The sequence below is a fragment of the Fringilla coelebs genome (assembly GCF_963513975.1).
Source record: "Fringilla coelebs genome assembly, chromosome: 4".
NCBI classification, from domain to species: Eukaryota; Metazoa; Chordata; class Aves; order Passeriformes; family Fringillidae; genus Fringilla; species Fringilla coelebs.
Window position 1 is genome coordinate 52031959 of NC_140032.1, and position 20698 is coordinate 52052656.

At 39.2% G+C, this 20698-nt stretch overlaps 1 protein-coding gene across 2 annotated transcripts in view; it reads right to left on the minus strand.

Moving 5' to 3' along the window:
- The window catches only part of GRID2 (glutamate ionotropic receptor delta type subunit 2), a gene marked incomplete at its 5' end in the record, with an annotated part of 671475 nt that overhangs the window by 95056 nt on the left and 555721 nt on the right, over window positions 1-20698 (minus strand). For both annotated transcript variants that reach the window (XM_084203835.1, XM_084203834.1), the window contains one exon: window positions 6572-6710. In XM_084203835.1, the coding sequence (XP_084059961.1) occupies window positions 6572-6710 (139 nt within the window). The remainder of the gene's footprint in view (window positions 1-6571; window positions 6711-20698) is intronic.

The window sequence follows — 20698 nt, forward strand, 5'->3', positions numbered from 1 at the left end:
TTGGGATCATTACTTTACAGGACTCTGTGTAGCCATATAATTTCTAATATAACAAGCAACAAGGCATTTTTTCGGATATATTATTGCTAAGCAGGATATAATTGACAGTGTAGCTGCTTCCACTAATCAGTTAAAAGCAGCACAAAAGAAAAAGAGCTCCTGTGTATATCTTGTGGCTGTAAAAGCAACTTTGTTATTTTCAGAAGGGCAAACCAGCACAAGACAAGAGCTATTAGTCTTGGAGCGTACAGCAGCCAGGTATGGGAAGCAAACAGGCTGAGAAGCAAGCGTGCTATCACACACAAAGGCACCACCAGCAGGGAAATAACAAGGAGAAGAATTATGTCAATGCCTTCAGGAAGGCATGTTGTAGCTGCCACGTCTGTCATTAACTGGAGTCTGCAGTGCCTCACTGTTAGATGTGCTACCCTAAAGTGCAGGATGCCTCTCAGCTGCCCTACTTGCATCTTTTCACAGTTGCACGTGAGGCTCCATGCTGAGAAAATGATGACAAGAGGACAAAAGCAAGACAAATGTAAGTGTAAACTCTATGGATGGGCTAAATGCTGTTGTTGGCAGTAAACCCAAAGTTCTGGTTCACCTGAACATATGCTGAGGAGCAAGAAAGAAGTTTGGGAGCCTTGGAGGTGTACATGTGTATATGCTGCTGTACAGGCAAGCTGCAAATACAGCAAAGATCTACCACACATCAGTGACTCCCTCCCCTCACACAAACATGTAAAATGGGATCATAATATACACGACCTCCTTCAGAAGCTGTTTGTTTAATAAGCCACAACTCTGCCAAGTGTTGCCGAGACACTCAACCTAGAAGGTACAGCAAAACAAAGTGCAGCAAAACAAAGGGAAATGACAAACTTTGAGAGAGCTACTAGAATTATTAAACCACTGAGGTTCCTTTACAGAAGAAAGAACTCTTAAAACTGCTTTGCCTCCAGCCTGGTTTATAGGTTACACATTGGTTGGTGTACCTTTGTTCCTGGATTAAACAATTCTCTTTGCAGACAATTGCCTCTGGTGGACACGTAAATCCTCAGCCTCACTCTGTCACCCAGTTTCACCACACAACTGCCACACCAGATCTCAAAATGAGGAAAAAGCATTTGTCAAGATAGTGAATTCCTACAAGGGATCCTTTGATGCTGAAATCCCGATTCCATTAACCACACTGAAATGTAATTTTTCAATAGTTCCCAGATGAACTGCAAAGCAAAGCACTCATTACCATGAGTAAGCAAATGATAATTTCACATTTTAAAACTTTTCTCTCTTTGAATTCCTAGTTTTGAAGCAATAAGGTAATGAATGATAAAAATTGTTTAAAAATATAAAAACAGCAGATGAAGTTGAAAAAATTGTTTAAAAATTAGATACCTTTAACTAGTTTCTATACAGACAAATTTTACTTCTAGGGAAGTGATCATGCAGTCAGATCATTCACCTTACTATTATTTATCACTCATGCAGCATTGTGGAGAAAAATATTGTTTGGCCTTTATGGCAACTTTTTTTCCTTTCATTGCAACTATTGGGATAATACCAATATTATCCCAGCAACAATATTATCCTAAATTAACTAGGCTAATAGTTATAGGGCTATTCTGGAGGAGGAATTGAATCATTTGAGGAAGAGTTATTAACAGATAGATGTATTTTTCAGCATTGGCTGCTTTTGCTTAGTATTCTACACCTTAATCAGGCAGTAGTTGTCAGGTCACTTCCATTTTATGGCTTAGTACAAATCAGTTACTTTGCAATTTAAGAAATTTTCTCTGCCTCCAGCTAGAAGAAAAATGTAGTAGGATTTGGATATGTTTCTTTCTCCAAAGCATACCCTTTTCTTTAAATTCAAATCCTAGACTCGTAATTGGTAAGATGTTCCCATATGCCAGCCGAAAGTGTTGGAAAAGTACACAGAAAAATGCTGCAAAGCAAAAAGTCAGCTTCATAAAGAAGTACCTGAATTTCTTTTTAGGTGATAAAATACCACTGAGGTCAGAGACTTGGGCATCAACACATCTCTGTAAACCTGGGTTATAGATCAATTTGGGATACTGTGCTAGACCTGAGGGCTGCATAGAGCTGTCTGCAAGAACTAGTCACTAAATTTTCAGCAAAAAACAACCAATGTCATGGCCTACACTGAAGTCTTTATTTATGACTGATTCAGATAAAGGTTTCCAGTGCTTTTGTGGGGTATTTTGTTCATTTGTCTGGTTGTTTGTTTAGTTTTTTTTTCCCTAGGACAGTCAGGAATAATTCACAAGCAGATTTAGGGTTAGGGAACTGGGCACATTAAGCCAAGGGGTTTGACTGTTGTCAGGGTGAGCTGTGGCAGAAACCTGTAATATTGCTTGCAGGCTGAACCATGTTAAAGAAAAGATTATTGGACATGCATCAGGCAATATCTAATTACTGCACTCTCTGCAACCCCCTTGCAGAAATCCTGCAGTCGGTTGCACTGAGCTGCATAAAGCCTTAAGGAATTCTTAGCTTCAGGTGAATCATGGTTTAGCAAAATGTTGGGAAAAGAATGGCTAAGAAAGAGCTCTCCCACTATGCCTCCCTTTTTGGAGGCAGGCATCTCACCTAGCAAACAAGACACACTTGTTTTAAGATGGAGAGCATAATGTGAACTTCTGATTTTACACAAGAAGACAAAAGATGCACACTTTCCCCCACAACACATACAATCTTAACTCTCATGCTTCCACATTTTAGAAGTGGATTAAACTTGAAACCACCTAACACCAGGCTTTATATGGCAAATCCTTTGACTTCTTCTCTGTTCACCCACTCTCACAGCCTTTCTGCAAAATGTCAGTGCTCATGAGGTGGTGACACTCTCTCCTAATCCAGAAAAACAGTGCAGTAATTTGAATAAAATCAATCTGTGCCAATGAACTCTAATTTGGTCCTAAAGGAATCATAAAACATAATGATGTCAACACTGGCTCAGTGATGAAATTAAGAACATGAGCACCTCCTAGAAATAGCTCAGGACCTCCAAATTGATTTGGCATTTACCAAGAAAAGCCACTCCTAATTACTGTTAATTTATGTTGCATTTGCGAAAGTGATCTAAAGATTTAAAACACACAGAAATTATGCTTTGCTGCCACAATGTTTTGGCATTTGAAATGCTGACTGTCTTGGTTTAAATGTCATCTGCAGTGTGGGTCAAGTGTGAACAAAAGATGCATCTAGGAACTACTTTAGAACCTGAGTGCCTCTGCTCCTGATATTGCGTGTTGGCAGAAGGTGAAAAGCTGAGCTCCCAAAGGTATTAAGAGTGGCCATTTCTCTGGAAAAGCAGATTTAACACCCATTCTTTTTCTTCCAGTTTCTCTGAATTAATTTAAAAACTGCAAAAATTTGATTCAAACTGAACACTGAGGCAGAGCTCAAATGCCATCAAGTGAGGTTATACAGCAAAGATCTACTTTGAAACTCTGTAAAGAAAGGAAACACTTATTTCTCTAAGGGTCTTCCTTAGTGGATGGGCTGGGAAAATTTGGCATGCTTTGCTACTCAGTACAGAGCTCTGGATACCATGAGGCACTGACTAGGAAGAATGGCCCAGCCTTCACTCCAGCTGGGCAAGGGAAGCTGCAAGAGCTCTGAACACAAACTAGCTTCACATCCAAAAGCTGAAATGCAGTAACTACCAAATGTGCTGTAGGCTGCTTGAATCCTCCTATCTTTTGTAAAAGATATCATGAGGACCATACCTACGACAACACACTGCAATATCTGATGCTAGCTGGAAATCTGAAATGAAAAACTATTAACTACTTTTTATATCTGTGCAAACCCACTGATTTCATTTTCTTTCCTTTTTCCTGGCTTGTCTAAAGCTGACAAGCACTACTAGCAGAATCTGGATTATTTTTTTAATGCTTATACTCATTTCCATTCTGGCCTTGAAGGCTCCCCAAGGTACAATTTGAACTGTTAAAAAAAAAAAAGAAAAAAGGAAAAAAGGAGCATCAGCTTTTTTTCTTTATTGCTTATTCATGTTTTCCACTTTGCAGTAATTCAGCATGATAAACAAACCTCCTCTCTCTTATGTGCTGGTTTAAGTTCCAATTTTGGCAGTTTTGTAAACTGAAGTTTTATACTCACACCATAGTTAGGATAACTTCATTCCCCAATGGATACTAAACACATCTAATTACTCTATTTTTGAGCTGGAAGTGCTGTTGAAAGATGTCTGTTCTTTTATTCCAGGAGCTTTCCAGCTGCAACATTTTCTACTGAATAAAACATTTTCAGTGACTCTGCCCATAAATAATACAGCACAAAGACCAATGTAATCCCAACTGTACATAATAACCTCAAAATTCCACTGAGGCTTTTCTCGTGACATCATAATAAACTGCAAGAAAAAGATGAAGATGTATTAAATTATAGTTTGGGTATATTTTATTCTTTTTTGCACATCATAAGAAAACACAGACATTTGTCACATTTGAACATTTTTCTTGACTACTTCAAAACTAGAAGGGACATTATTTTAAAGCAGAATGCAGAAGCATATTTCATTCTTCTAAGGATAAACTGAATGAGTGACTATATAATTATAATTTATTTTGCATATATAAATTCCCATGTTGTTTCTTCATAGTCCTTAGTCAAATCTAAATCTTTAAAACTTAAAAATATAAATAAATATATTTCCCTCAAAATATCAAGATCAGTGCTGACAAACATCGACACAGAATATCATTTTACTCCCATCCAAATTTTGAAGGGATTATAATTGAGACTACAGAGTCAAATGGTTGGGTCGTGTCAAAATACCAAAATCTGTTATTCAGAACACACACACAAAAAAAAAGGTAACTTGATTTCATTTTCTCATGACTTTAGTCTATTTTATATATCTCTGTCTTAGAGTATGGAGTCCTCTAAAAGATGAAAGTGGTGAGGCTGTTACCTCAGAAAGGAAGGATAACAACCATAGAAGATTTCCAATTTGGAATGCAAGGACTTGCAAAGCCTGGGCAGTTTGGTCCACAGAACACCAGCTTGTCCCTCCACCTCCATCACCCAAGGGTCAGGACATGACCGTGCACTCAAAGTTAAGTACTGCTGCTGCTCTTGGGTCCAGCTTGGGCTCCACTTGCAAATCAAACTTGTCTGCTATTGCAGATGTTTGCCAGCCTATGTGCAAGCCTGGATTGGTTTTAGCACACAGAAAATCCTCACCTAGAGGAGAGGTACCTTTGTGTGAGCACAGTGACTGCGGGCATGCAGCGATGCTTGATCCTGACCTGTGAACTCACAGGAGGCAAAGGCTCCCCCTGCTCAGTCTGTGACAGTGGCTCACTGTCTCAAGGGGAATTTCAGAGACATTTTGAAAGCAGCTGAACGAGAGGCAGAAGGACCTTAGGTGATGATACACACAAGTCAGGGACTTGGATCAATGACTGGACTGGGAAAACTGGATTTTCCCTAAGGTCAGCATTGAGTCTGACTTAAAGGTCAAGTTTTTACCTTTCTGAAGGAAGAAACACAGTGAAATGTGCCTCTCTTCTTTAAAGTCACTCTGAGATTTTTGCAAAGAAGGATATATAGGAAAGGGTAATTTTGTCACTCTCACATACTTTCATAGACTTGTCAGCCCAAGATTAACCTGCTACGAAAAATGGCCATCTGTCCCTCACAGTGCTTGGCTAGATAATGCTTCCCTGTATTTTCTGGTGTCTGCTTTGAGTGAGCATTTGAAGGTGAAGGTTATCACTGGAGCAATGGGAGCAGTGTGCAGCTAGGTGAAGGAGAGGATACTGGAGTACAAAAGGGCAGAGAGAGAGAATGGGAGATCTAGAAAGGCTCCTGTGGTATGGAAAGATGACATGATCTTCAGAAAAAGACTGGAAGGTGTGACAGAAAGAGTTCACCATAAAAGGGACAGGAGAAGACCAGGACATTCATTTTTGGGAGGCATGAAGCAAAGGAATGAATACACGGGGAAAGGAGAACTACATGATCTGTTTATGTAGTAAGAGAGCTCCTGGGATCAGAAGGAGCAAAGAGGAGCTCCTAAACCAGTGAGTTTATTACTGCTTGTTGCTGCTAACACATCTCTGCCTTGGCAAGAATGGGTGAAATCAGCTCTGAGCTGCCCATACCTTGAAGAAACACTGGGGTCTTCCTGACCAGTGTCAGAATGCAAGCATTGTGGAATAAATCTGAATGGAAAGCAGCAGCAGCAATTTATACTTTCCTATTTCAAACTCTGACACTGTGTGGTCATCTCAAACTCAATTGCCTCTTTCAAAATAGGTGTGTGCAAACATACATATGTATGTCTGCCACAGGGAAAAGCATCTGCTAGAGGCCAACAATTCCAATCCTAAAAAACAAAGTGTCTCCAGGGAGACCGACAGTCTCTCATAGTATATTGTTATTTTCCTAACTTTCCAACTACTTCTCAGGAGGATAAGCATTTATTCCTGTTCTCACATTTAAGTAGAACATTTATACCCCTCTACATGTATATTTATGTTCACCCTCCTTTCCCTTGAATCATTCTTTATCGACTTACTGGATGGAGTTCTCAATGCGTGTGATGGTGAGGAAAGCTGCTAGGTTGGCCGTGTAGGAGGAGATGACAATCAAAGCAAAAAGCCACCAGGCTCCCATCATCAGTCGGGTTGCCAGGGTTGTGTATGGAACCTCTCCTCCTGTGGGGAAGAAGGAAAAGCAAGAATTTTCATTTGGCAGAGGAATGCTCGTGCATCTCTCAGGATAACTAGACCCCAAGGTTAACAGCTTAAAGCAGTTCATTAAAGTCTGGTGCTTCAGTGAACTGAGCAGGATTTGGAGCTGCACTTTCTATGCAAGGAAAAGCACTGAAGGAAGCCCACACTGTCAGTTGTCATTCCTCAGTTTAATCTCTTTTGCTATTGTGCCTTTAATTGCAGTTCATCTGCCAATCCTGTCCAGTAATGGAAATAGACTTCTACATCTCAGAACAAAAGCAGCCAAAGGAAAATCTTACAATGTTCTTTCCTTAGAGATCTTATCTACAAACCTTAATTAAGTTTTTCTTTCATTCTGGGGAACGTAAAGTCAAAAAATCCCATCAAACCACAATTACTTTTCACAGTTCTGTAGGCAGGCAGATGCTCGTGATAACCATATGTATTTGTACAACTTGCTGCAAGTGAACTTGGACACGCAGGAAAAAAAAAAATCACACGTATTGAAGAAGAAAGCAAACATTGTTTTGTATTCCTCTTGTTGCTTTCCTTTAAAATCCAACTGCCTTGTAAACAGAACATGAGCAGCAATTAAACCTCCCAGGATGAGCTGCAAGCTATCGATTGTGTGACAAGAGCCTAGTAATGCAAGCCATGAAAAGCAGCAGTTTTTATTCAAATAGCTGCCCCAAAACACACTATTTTGGAGTATTTGCAAGAGCTCTTTCTCTTTAAAAAAATATATAAATCTCAGATTTTTAGATGAAGGAAAATGTTATTTTTTTAAAATTCCCCTTTCATTTGCAGTATGCTTTGTCACAGCTACAAGTAACTGAGGGGGGATAGGTGAATACAGGAAACACCCACAGTCAACTGCTCAAGATGTTCACCCTTTTCCTCTCCCTCTACACTCAGCAGTTTGAGAAGCTGATATCGTTTTTGAGGTAGGTTTCTCCTAGGCAAAATCTTATAATGGTACAATGCCTGGGATTTGCAAAAGCAATTTGTTACCAATTCAACCATCTGTAGATAGTTTGTTTTGTACTCATGTAAAAACTCCTTAATGCTTCCACAGCAAGTAGGTTTAAGGAATACAAATTACAATTATTCCAATTCCAAGAACAAATAATTTTCACTTATGTACAGAAACTGGGTGTTTAATCAGTGCTGTCCATTAAGAATGCTCTTACTGCTTTATTCAGATTTCTTCTTACCTATACAAAACACTGGGGACTCTGCATTGCCATACAAATTTGAAACTTTTTTCCTGCATCGGTGATGTGGAATTGTACCGTATATAAAATAATAATTGACTCCATTCATATATACTTTTGCTATATAGACACTCAAGTCCTTTGACTTTTGAGAATTCCAGAACTGAAAGACAAAATCTCATAGACCTAAACGTCTGGAAACAAGCTTTCTTTTATTTCCAAGATGCCATGTAATCATCTGAAATAATAATCTGCCAATCAGATTAGGACATATTATTTCAGTCTAAGGATTATCAAAGATGAACACTGACTTCAACATCTGAAGACTTGGGTTTGTGTGCTGCATGAATTTTAAATTACCTTTAATAGAGTATTTCTACTTTACAACAGTTTTTGCAATGTCTTTTAAATACTTAATTTAAAAATTATTTTTTAATAAAATGAAAAGTGCAATTACATTAATTTATCAGAAAAGGCTGTTTGTCCTCTTAACTTTCAGGTGCCAATCCCTGCAGATAATCCTCACACTTAATTGAAATGGCGAGTGTGATTGAGAAGAGACCAGTGATATTTTGGATATCCTTGCATATTCATTTTTCAGCTGAATGAGTAAAACTCTGAAATTCTTACGTTTTTGAATTGAAATTAAATGTCAGAAGAGAGAGGACCACTGAAAGTCACACACCTGCCTTCTGGTTCAAGCGAGGATGCTGTGCATCAAGTGAACACAAAAGCCACTACAGGTCTCTCAGCCACAGCATTCCCTACTGTCCACACAGCTTTCCCATGCTTTGACAAGGTTGTCCCCACTATTCACTGTTACTTTTTCCTTTTTCCTCCCATGTTAAAAATAGACTTTCAAACCCATGAACGCTGGCTAGCCCAAGTGCTTTTATTTGATCCTGGCGCTTGTGAAGCTTTGTTCCTAATTCACAGTTGTTCCTTGTATGACAGCAGTCAATAAATGAAGCTTGAGGACAAAGTTTGTATTTTGAAGTACATGTACAATAAACACATATCAAAATAATCCCTCACTCCTCTGACAATTCTTGTACTGAGGCTTCTTAAACACCATTTCTAAAGCAGGGCTGATGCCACAACAGCCTAAGTGTATGACTTTTTTAAAGCAGTACAGGCAGGGTACTCCACCTTTCCCAGTAAAAGAAGAAAAGAACCAAAAATCAAAGGAGATCTTTTACTGCCATGGTACCATTTCTTTGGCATCTATTAGGAGACTAAATGTGACACAGTCTTGTTCCATTGTACTCTTTGCTAAAACCCTTGCTGCACCATGGCAGTTCACCTTAAGAAACCTCTTCATTCTCCCCAATTTTGTTTCTGGGGATAAAAATTTCTGAAGTTTTCTTTGGGTCCCAATCCACATTTTCTCAGTGCAGAAGAGCGCCAAGTCACTCAGGAGAGCCACAATCACTGCTTTTCCATTAACATTATCACGACAGAGAGCAACAGACCTAAAAGATACTAAACTCCACTTTAAATTAGTGTGCAGGAGGGACAGGCATGCAAACCTCCCTGAGCTCTGCTTTCCAAGACCTAGGATGAGTTTCAGGTGCGCTGACACCTTTATGGATCATGCCATGTTCTAGTTACAAGAGGTTACACATAGGACATGCAGCACAAAGCAGGAGGGAGCCAAAAGCATGGAACAAATCTTTGCTGTCTTTCCTATTGTACCAGCAAAGCTTAGTAACCCCTAATGGCAAAGGGAGCCACCTGTGCAATGCAGGCACACACTGATGACCAGAGAAGAATCTGTTCTATGACACCTCATTCCTGTAGCAAGATTCATCAGTGGAGGCCAGCACAGTGGTTGTGGTTACAGTAAAAATACTGCTGCTCTTGGGGCATGATGAGCAGGGCTTGAAAGTACTGAGCCCCACTCAGGAAACAAATGGAAATCATAGAAGACAGCAGTCCAGGAGTTGCCTTGTCACAATAAAAGACAGATCTCAAAGGACTACAGAGGCTATATTATCATTTATTGTGGCCTTTCCAATACACCTGCAGAAGGGTATAAGGCGGCACAAAATTCCTGTACATCACCTACGTTGTGGCTACAGCTCCCAGTATAATTCATCTGACACGTAATGGGTGCTAAAACCACTTACAAAAATGTAATCTGCCGTTAAAATTTTCATGTGCAGGAAGGGACAGATATTTTCCAGAGTAAACTGAACTAAAAAAATCAATCTTATTGGGAGTTTTCTGAAAAAGCTGAATTGCTGTAGAAGTCACAGTGAAAGAAATAACTTTTAGTCCTCCCACTCTCATCTAATGCAGCTCTCCTTCATCAATCGTAGACCATTTCAATGCTGGCCTACTTCAGATGACAGGCTTAAACTGCAACTTATCTTATAAATTTTTGCTTATTCCCATTTCTTTCCAAGTGCTTCGAGCTAAATAGAAGGTGGGAAAAATAATGCATCGTCTTGATAATGCAAACAAGATAATGCATAATTGTGACAGACTTAAATACCAGGGTAAAACCCAACTTAGAAGACAAAATGCAAAACTATAGAATTATCATACATATTTTTACTTTTAAAAAATTGTTTTCCCTCATTAGTATTCAGTGTAAAGGTTTCTTCATGTCAAAAATCACAAGAGAGGAGTACAGGCAAGAAGGAGGAATGAAAACACAGGACAAATGGGCAAAAAAGGGAAATTGAGGATCACAGCATGGTAAGATTATGATATTTTATAATTCTGGATTAAATTTGAAGAATTCAAAATGCATAGGCTCTTTTTCCAGACATCTTGTTCTCAGGGATTTGTCAATTGTTTGCCTGAAGAAAAACTGCCGTGAGCTGAGCTGCTCTGTAAGGAGTTTTCCACCTAATTTAAAGAACCATGAAAAATATGTTAATTGTGACTGCTTTGTTGAGGAACTGTAATGCCATCAAAATTAAAAGCAAGAACCTCAACTGTGCTTGGAAAGGGAAGGTGAAGAAATAATAGGATGGGTTATCTGGGGACAGATTTTGATTCTGCTTTTTCCTACAAAAATTCTGTCCACATTCAGTGAATTAGTGGCCTTCAGTAAAAAAGCACAAAGGACTTGGGAGCTGGCTGCAATTTAGCCTTTAGCCTGTTAGAACAGTCACATCAATTATGCTGTGCATCTGCAATTTCCATAAATAAAGAGGTGCAGATGCCTGTTGCAAACAGTTTAGATCAATGCACGTCTTCTGTTTTCTTTGGGAAGGGGACATTAATAGAGAGTGCATGTAAGGAAAGTAGTTTGTATTAACAAAGAGGAAAAGGTATTTCATATTTCCACTTTTTTATTGCCACTAGAAACAAAACCTGAAGTTTGACTGAGCTCTGTGGTCTTTGTAAAACTGCAAAGCAGAACTCTTCAAAGGCAGAACCTTTCAGAGCATTAGGTACTGCTATTGTTCTGTTAAAAACTTTCCTGATAATATAAAATCTCACCTACTTTCAATTGGAAATGTTCAATTCAGCATAGGACAAAAAAAAATTTTACAGTCAATGAAGCCCATACCTATTTCTACCAGCTGTGAAGTAAATGCAGCTTGGAAGTTGTCGGAAAATTTCTCATCATGAATTTTTCTTCCCTTATTTTAATTTTTTTCATCTATCCTTTTCCATTCTTCCTTGAACTTTGCTTGTATTCATCCATAACATTTAAGCCGGCATGCCCTAACCTGAGCTTGTAATATTCCATTTTGTGCTCAAGTTAACACCCACTGACCACAGCAGGCACGACAAATTATTCCACAGGAGAATACAACTCCTTGAATTGGTAATGCCTCCCAAATAAGCTTCAAAATCAGTGGCTGAACTTGCTATCCTTGCACATATTGCAGGGGTTTGAGAGTGGAGAAGGAACTGATCATGAGGCAGGGCTGGCAGCCAGACCTTACAAGGTGTGGAGAAGTTCAAGAGCCAGTTATAGTTTTTACTCCCCACACCACCTGTTCCTCCTGTAGCATTTGGTTTGTATTAAAATGTAGGGATTTAAAAACAAAAAATTATGTGTAAAAAGAGACATTCAGATATTTTGTTTCATGCATGAAACATTTCTTCAGGTCTTTACTCCCTAACGAGAGAGCACTGCATCTATGTATTATTACTATTAGGAACCCTCCTTTGAGTTCATTGAAAGTAGCAGAATTGGAAGGGACCTAATTTGCTTTTTAATTACCAAAGTAATTATAAAAGTTTCCATCAGATGCCAAAGATAAAGTTTTCTTTTTTTTTATAATAAAGCTATTTATAAGCTACTATTTTACTATAAAAAAATAGTAAAAGTCGCGTGTAGACTTTTTAAACGGTTATATCTTTTGAAATTGTTAAGTGTCTGTTTATATTTGTTAAGTCTTTCATCTTGTTACATCCAGGTATTAAGATGGAAGAAAAACTGGAATTGAAGGTTCAGTTTGGACTTAGGTTTACACTAAATTTTTTTGGTCATCTTTCTAAAAACCTGCCCAATGTTCTAAGACTCATGTCAGCAAGCAGAAATCTTGGAAGCTACACAATAAACTCTCATAAACGCTTGGATGAAATTTGTTTGAATTTGCTGATTTGAAACTGTATTATAGTAGTAGCTACCATTTAACCTCCACTACACAGAAAGAATTTAATTGGCTTTTTTTTTCTACAAGCACAGAAGAGAAATATTTATTGCCTTTCTGGCATAACAATTTTGAATAGTATTATCTTCACCTAATGCACCAATATCATTAAGGTTTCTGTATCTCCTAATTAAGTTTCCAGTGCCCTCCTTCCTGTTCTCAGCTCTGCCTCACCTCTGTGTACACTTTGTCCCCACATCACTTTTTCTCTGAAGTTTGTAGCATTTAACACTTTGTGTTCCTTTTCCTTTCAATATGCTCTACCTGTGCATTCCAGATACTTCAGCATGGGCAGCTGGAGGATTGAAACACACACCACTCAGCCTGACTGCCACTCTTAAACCTCCCATTTTCCCTTATGCATCACAGAGATGCTCTGCAGGAGCCAACCATGCTCCACTCCAGTGTGATTTGGTGGCCTGCAGCAGACACTGCCTCCCATCTCATTTTGTGCTCCAGCCATTAGCATACAGTCATAGGAAAAAAACCAATATCTGTTCTCTCCAAGTTCTCAACCTCTGAAATACCCAATCCATTGGGACCTAGTGACACCTTCTTCCCCTTTTACCCACCTTGTCCATCTGACTTTCAGCATTTCCAATTGTTCCTACAAGATTTCAGAAACAACATGAAGATCAACTCTTTATTTCTGAGTCTAACTCCTCTTGTTTATTATTCAGATTTCTCCTGCTGGTCTACAGGCAATTAAAGAACATGTTCACTTTGTCCTTTGGTGCTCTGATTAATTTTTTGCCCCTTAATGTCCTATTTCTGAACTAAACAATCACTGACTTGCCATTTGTTGTTGTTAGTGTAATGATCCCCTGACTAATCTCATTACATTTCTCCCTGGAAGATTGTTTTCTTTCAGCTGGGTGGGAAGCACTGCCCTCATTGCACTCCCAGAAGGGAAGCAATGATGCACAAAAGAAAGCTCCCCTCATTTATTTCTCCCCTTTATGTGACAGGGAGAAAATACGAAACCATCATTCCTCTCCTTCAGGCTTATTTCAAATCACTCCCAGGTATCTGAAATCTGTGAAGGAGTTTGAGAAGCTGCATCTTATATATGCTAAGGACCCTTACCAGCAGCTCTGGAAGCCAGCTGCCCTGAGGGTGTATGCACAGCCTTGTGGAGACAGATGTAGACTTCCCCCAGCCTCCTACCAAGGAGGCCAGGCACGAGCCAGTTCCAGTCTGGGAGAGAAGTTACCACGCTACCTCTGTTACTGCTGGCCAGCAATCGCCTCCAAGCTGCATCTCACATCTTGAAAACTCCCTCTGAAAACCTTCCATTTGCCACTGCTGTGCATCTGTTTGGATGTGCCTTTGGCCCTTGACTCACACACTAAGGCTCATTGCTCAGCTCTGTTTTCTCATTAATAGGGTAAGATTACCCATGCTGAGATTTAAAATGCTGGCACTAAGCAAGGACCAGTGGCAGTGCCACAAAAAAGTTACAGCCCAGGGAACCCATCTCATAAATCTGGTCAGAGGGCCTTGACACACAACCTGATGGACAAATAGAAATATCCAAAAGGTTGTTGAAATGCCTGCTCACAAACTATTTTGCTTAAAATACAGGTTCTTCAGTCACATTCCTTGAAAATATCCTTTCTGAAGCTAGAAATTGCTCTAGCATCAAGGAAAGGGTCAGTGTTACCCAGTGCAAAGCATTTCAGCCTACTGCAGCGTTGCTCTGTTACTGGATTAGTGACCTACTGTGTTTGTAAGTTTAACTCTCTGCTATGTCTATTACCAAATTATTTTTCTATCAGTCTTGAAATGCCAGCCTGCCTAACTTGCTGTGTCTACTGTAATTCTAGTAACAGAGGACTAATCATTTGGCCACTGGGCTCCCTCTGAAAATTCTGCCAAGATACAGCAGGAACTGTCAGACATCCTTGACTAAAATTTTGCTTGAAAATTAATCTATTTGCAGCAGTCTGTCAGATGCACCGCTTCACTATGTTACTACCCTTTTCTCCCTGGGTCTAATTTATATACAACAGTAGTTGGAGGCACCATGAAGATGGAAAATAATTTGTGACAGTCGCGCCCCTAAGGGCAAACCAAGGAGGGCATCCAGAGACAACATAGCTTTAGGTAAGTGGGAGCTGTAACTATAAAGGTCAGCTTTAACTCTGTCTCAATCCCCAGGTACTGATCACACTCCTTTTATAATGCTCACCACTTCCACTAAGCTGCGACTAGACAGTGCAGGATTCAGCCCCAGAATAATCTAGATAGAACTGTGCTCTGCTGCTACTTTTAAAAGCTGCTGTGTCTTTAAAGTTGCAAAACTTTTCCATAAACTCTATTCCTCCAAAAAAAAAATCATCAGGTTTGCAGAGACAAAAGCAGAGAATGGAAACTGAGAAAATTTGTTTTATGGGAGAAGCAATAGCAAGTCAAACCCAAAATTGAATGGACTTTCTAAAAGGCTATTTTAAACAGAAATTCAAGCTTCTATCAAAAAGGAGAGCAGTACAATGACAAAAATTTAAACTTATTTTTTCTATTCAGAAATTTTTAGATAAACCCCAAACATTTAAATAAATACTGAAAGTATAAAAAGGGTCTAATAACTACATTCAAGTAGAATAGTATCTAATGTGATAATAAAAAGTCTAAACTCTTTTCAGCTGAGCTGAGATTCCAATTTTCTGCATCACTAGCAATGATAATGTTACACAAACAGTGTTCAATCATTAAATTAATTCCCATTAAATCAATGTCCTTAAAGGCCAAACAGTCCTTTAATAATTACCTGATTAAAGTGATGTTAGCATAACATATTAGTTATAGTATATTTATAATTCCCTTCACAACAATAAATCCTTTCTTTGCACCCATCTTGCTGGAATGGTGGCAATAATGCAAAAGTTGGGAAGGGAAATGTGTTGCATCACCATTTAGCAAGTGGCTGGGCTCCAGCCTCTCTTGGTGTCTGTGATGCTTTAATTACACACATTAATCAGATTTCCATTCCTATTATGTAGAATTTACAGGATCAGTCTTCAAGACCTATAGGAATCAATTCCTGGCTTTTAGGCCTAGACCCACAAGCTTAATGACTTATTTCAGATATTAACAGTTTTGCACTGGTCACTTTCTTTCTGTGGAATTAGCAAAATATATTTTCAACTGCAAATCAAAGTTCACAAGAGATAAAAGAAAACGTTACGAACATTAGTTTGCATTACTATAGTGCCAATACATTGCATTGACTTGTGCAACATTATCAGAGAGAGGGGGCATGAATAGCCTTTACAGTGCTTCTCAAAGTTCTGGAAAATACATCACAAAGTATATTTTGTTTTTCTCTTCTGCTGCCATTACAAAAGAGGAGCAAAGACTGCAGCTAAAATGAAAATGGAGGCATCCAGTAGTATATGCTGAAGTTACTGGGAGCCCTTAGATTAATTATTACTAGTCTTTATACTAGAAGCCTTGATATTTGAAAGTCTATCTTTTGGCACCTGTAACTATGAGCACATTGGAACTGAGGCTTGCTGTCCACCTCTCATGAATCAGTTGACCAAAATATACTGTATTAATGCTGCCGAAATGCATTGGTTTATTAGAAGACTTAGCAAGGTTTCAAATTTAACTTTGGGGTTACCCAATACAGGACCATTCAATTACATGATCAGAAATAACTGTGCAACAAGCCTAGCAATTTCACTAACAGCTCTTTGTGAAAAAAAAAAGAAAAGAAAAAACTCTGATCAGATAATTTCTTTGTTGCCACTTTCAAAACATAGCACAACAATCCTACAGAATATAATTATTAATATACACACAGAGAGAAGAACACAGATTAGAGCTCAATGGGCATTTTCAAGAAACACAGGGAGCCTCTGGGAATGCTCTTCAGGAGTGTTGTGATGAGATGTGTGCTTTTAAGATGGCTCTTGATTGCATGCCTGTGTGAAGGTGCTATTTGCAGCCACTGGGAAGGCATCAAAGTGATATATGCTTGCTATTATTTTAGAGGATGCTGGCACTGGATCTTAACAAATAACCTTGCACACTGGCAACATTTAGATCAGATTTCAAGAGATGCTGAGACCAAATCTCTCAGTTACTAATGGCTGGATTCAAATGCTGTGAAGCCTCAAGCCATCAGCCACAATTATCCTCTCTGGTGCATATCCCTAAGTGGCAGAGGAGACGATGTGTGTGTTACTGTCACATACAGTTTGCTTCGTGGGGTCTTTCTGCACACTGCTGACAGGGTTGCCGTAGCACCTTCAGGGACAGCAGAAGGAACTGTGCACAATGGACTGCAAACAGACCATCTGTATGTAAAATTAACATTCAGCTAAACAATGCCATTAATGAGGTATTAAAGCGTGGCTTCAGCCAAGAGCCTGTCAGAGAGGGCATTATGAGTATGAGGGAGAGAGTCCCCTTCGGCTGAAACTGAGCAACTGTGAACCAAGCAAAGCACAAAACAATGCAGTGTGACCTAAGGACAAGCACTTATTCCAGTAAAGCCCTCACATCTTTGGACAAGTAGTTTTCCCCATATTCTTTTTACCTCTACATGATTCTGTGACTCAAGATTTTAGGGGGTGAAGGGAATTTTAGAAAGGATTACACATTAAAAACTATGGCTTTGCTTGAACTTTTAAAGAATTATGATCTGTTTTATAAATCTGTTCTTTCAAATTTTCCAAGCATCCATCAGTACAGAGTGACCCCTGACTACTTCAGAGAAAAGTGAATCACAGGCATCTCGGATACCTTAGTTCAGTTTTCCTGTCACCAATTCTAGTTATCCTTTAATTTTCAGAATGCTTCTCTGCAATGAACTCCTAACCTTATATAATTCAGTCATCACCAGTGGAGGAGCTCTAATTCTGTTCCTAAATAACAAGTTTTAAAATTTAGACTAAAATTCTACTTCAGGTACATCCTGCAATGTTGTTATCAAAGTGATCTTTAAAACTCAAATGACCTAATGTAGTATTATGGCAGTGAACAGAGGACAGAATGAAAGCCTCATCCTTTTAAGTTTCACAGAGAAAAATGCTATAATGTCAATTATTGATGAAAATCACTAATATGAATGCTTATTTTTGAAAGTGGAATAACCTGGTTTTCATGGCAAATCAGCTATCACCCTGCTTGAGATCACAACTCAGGTTTTTCAGAAGTGAAAAGCAACTTCAAAGGCGACTTTACAGGATAGTGAGGATTTTCCTCTTTGGGGATACAGAAATAAAAGAAGCCATTGTAAGAATGAGGCAGATGCTTATGGCTAAAAATGTTCTATTAGCAAGTCTATCAGGGCATGAACAACGAACACCCCACTCAACAGGTTTATTATCACTGCTCCTTCACAGCCTGTTTGCAGATGACTTTCTTTCCCCTTCATCCCTACTTTTACCCTGCCCTAGTGTGGGGGAAGGCAAGGCTTCACTCAAAACCACCCGTGTTCCTTCCTCTCCCTTTTGCCAGGTGGGTGAGGTATCACACATTTTTAACCCAGCCCCATCTCACTAACTTCAAAAATGCTGAAGGGGTGAAGTTCTACTTTAAGTTAAGATCTCTCTCTCCACTACTGACAGTGGAAGGATAAAAATTAAGCAGCAGGAGATTCCTACAACAGAATGCTGCTGTAATGAAGGTAATCCCCTTAATTTACATGCTGGGAAGCTGACTAGATTAAAAAAAATAGAAACAAATTTTCCCCACCCCAGCCCTCATCCTGCCATATATGCTGAGGCTCATCCTTCATCTCAACAATCAGGGAAAGGAACAGGTTAGTTAAATAAAAATCATTTGATTGCATTTTTTGTTTCCTTTCTCTATTAATTTTGATCTACTCCTTTTATAAACATTTCAGTGTTACAAGAGATCTGAGGAAAAAACCCTCAGCTGCTGAAGAAGGGAGACTTTCTGCCAGCAGCTCGAAAACCTCTACTACTCCTGTCTTTACAGCTTTCAGGCAATTTTCCTGGCACCTACCCACCAGTTGATGATGTGAAGTGGCTCTGCCTGGGTGGATGCAGCTATGGCACAGCTGTTGCAGAGGAGGGACTCCTCACAGGGCAGAAAACACCAGAAAACTACCATGGGAGCCTCTATAACCCATGTTTGTCTGGAGCCTTGGATGGCCTCAGCTGAAAAAGGCTGATCAGTTTGAGGATAAAACTGCTGGCATCCCATGCAGAGGGGGAGTACTTGTAATAAGGCTAAAGCTCATCTCTCACCTACTCCCTACCTTAAACAGCTGAAGTTGTCAATTTAACTGTAAACTCATGTGCAGGGAGATCAAATAGCAGGACAAGTAAGACTTGCCTCTTCAGCTTCTAAACATCTTTGAAGATAAAAATGGGGTTTATGCTGTTCCTCCATGTAACAAACACTCAGTTCCTGACTAAATGCTTCTTCCTTGTGCCCTCAGTTAAATGTATATGTTATACACAGGTGAACCCTGAACAGTCAAAATTGGTTACCTAGTCTGAATCTGACTTATTCATTCTTTACCCAATTACAGCATATAGTCATATTAGAAATTACAACAACTAAAGAAACTTTTCTGAGTAAAATATTCACCTTAGGATGTTTTTTGAAAGAACACAGAATGATGGACAGGTGCCATGACAAACAATTTTGCTCTCCTTTTGCCTCACTTGGTTTTGATCAGGGTTTACACCACAGCCAGACAGACATTACCTTCTCACAGTCAATCAGAGCTAGTCCTAGGCAATTAAGGTACTTTTTGGGCTTTCACACTGCCATTCATTCTCCATCTCCTCACAGATGGAATATCAGACACAAAATCTCTAAACAGACTGCCTCATGTACCCAGTGCTATTACTCAAGCAACCACGTGCAGAGAAGATGTAGAAATGCATTATTTAAGATGCCTCTGAGAACTGCCTGAATCTTAAGTTCAAATCAGGGGAAAATCCAAGCATATCCCCATGTCATTTCACACTAGGGATATCACATTGCTGCAAACAAATGCCCACACTACCGAACATTTTTCTTGGAGCATGGTTACTCCATGGAGCTACAGTTTCAAAAAGAGACAATCAAATAAACCTCTGAAAGGACATAAAGCTACATCCAAGGCTTACAAAAATGCACTTCATACACAACAACAACTCTCAGTACATGCTGTCAGTTCCAGTAACCACTTGTGGTTTCCAAATACTTTTGAGACACAGCACACAATTGCCAAAATGTGCTCATTTTTGGATGCTGTCAAGAGGGCTGGCCAAACCACTGAGACATGCAAAAGGAGCTTGGGTACCACAGGGCTGCAGTCCCCATTTCAGAGAGGTGACTTTATGAAGATAAATACACTTACTGATGAACTAGCCCAGATTTAAACAAAATGACATCAGAATTTGGTGGGGTCATACTTTAAGGTGGAACTATCATGCCTCAGATAAATCTGCTGGTGTATGCAGTTTGTTTCCTAACATGTTTGGTGTCTGACTTTTCATTTTCCCAGCTCAGTGCTGTGCACTTTAGGCTCAGCAAGTCTGTTCCCCTTGCTACATGAATATGTCAAGACTGGCATTAGCTTGAAGAGCAATTAAAATTGTTAATTCATGAGACTGGCATTTAAGTTTTGCCTTCTATCAGAAGGTATAAAACATGTTTTTATGAAGGAAGATGGGTAACAAATCCATTTTAAAACTAAGGGCTGATAGCTAAGATATTAAATAATGTTTCTGTGGTCAGCCAGCAGATCAGGTGCAGAAACCAAATTAGGAAGTAGGTCCCAGTCCTAAAGTCTTCACTTTATACTGGATCTTTTTTGTATTTCTAAACATACCCCCTGACCCCAATAAATCAGGTTTCACCACTAAATATCACATGTGAAGATATAATTAATTTCTAACAGTATTTTTCCTGAATGATTCTAGAGTCCTCCTCTGAATATTAAATATTTGATTATTGTACAGCTAATTAAGAGAAAATGTCACTAAGAAAGGATGTTGCTACAGCAGAATAGTTTCCTGCTGATAGGGATATGCCAAGAGTGAGATAAGCAAGACGGAGTAATTTATTAAGCAACAGCAGACTCCAGGCAGTGCATTTCAGGAGGATTATATCACACCTTGGGTGGTAATACAAGGAAGAAGACTGAGAATTCTGAGCAGCT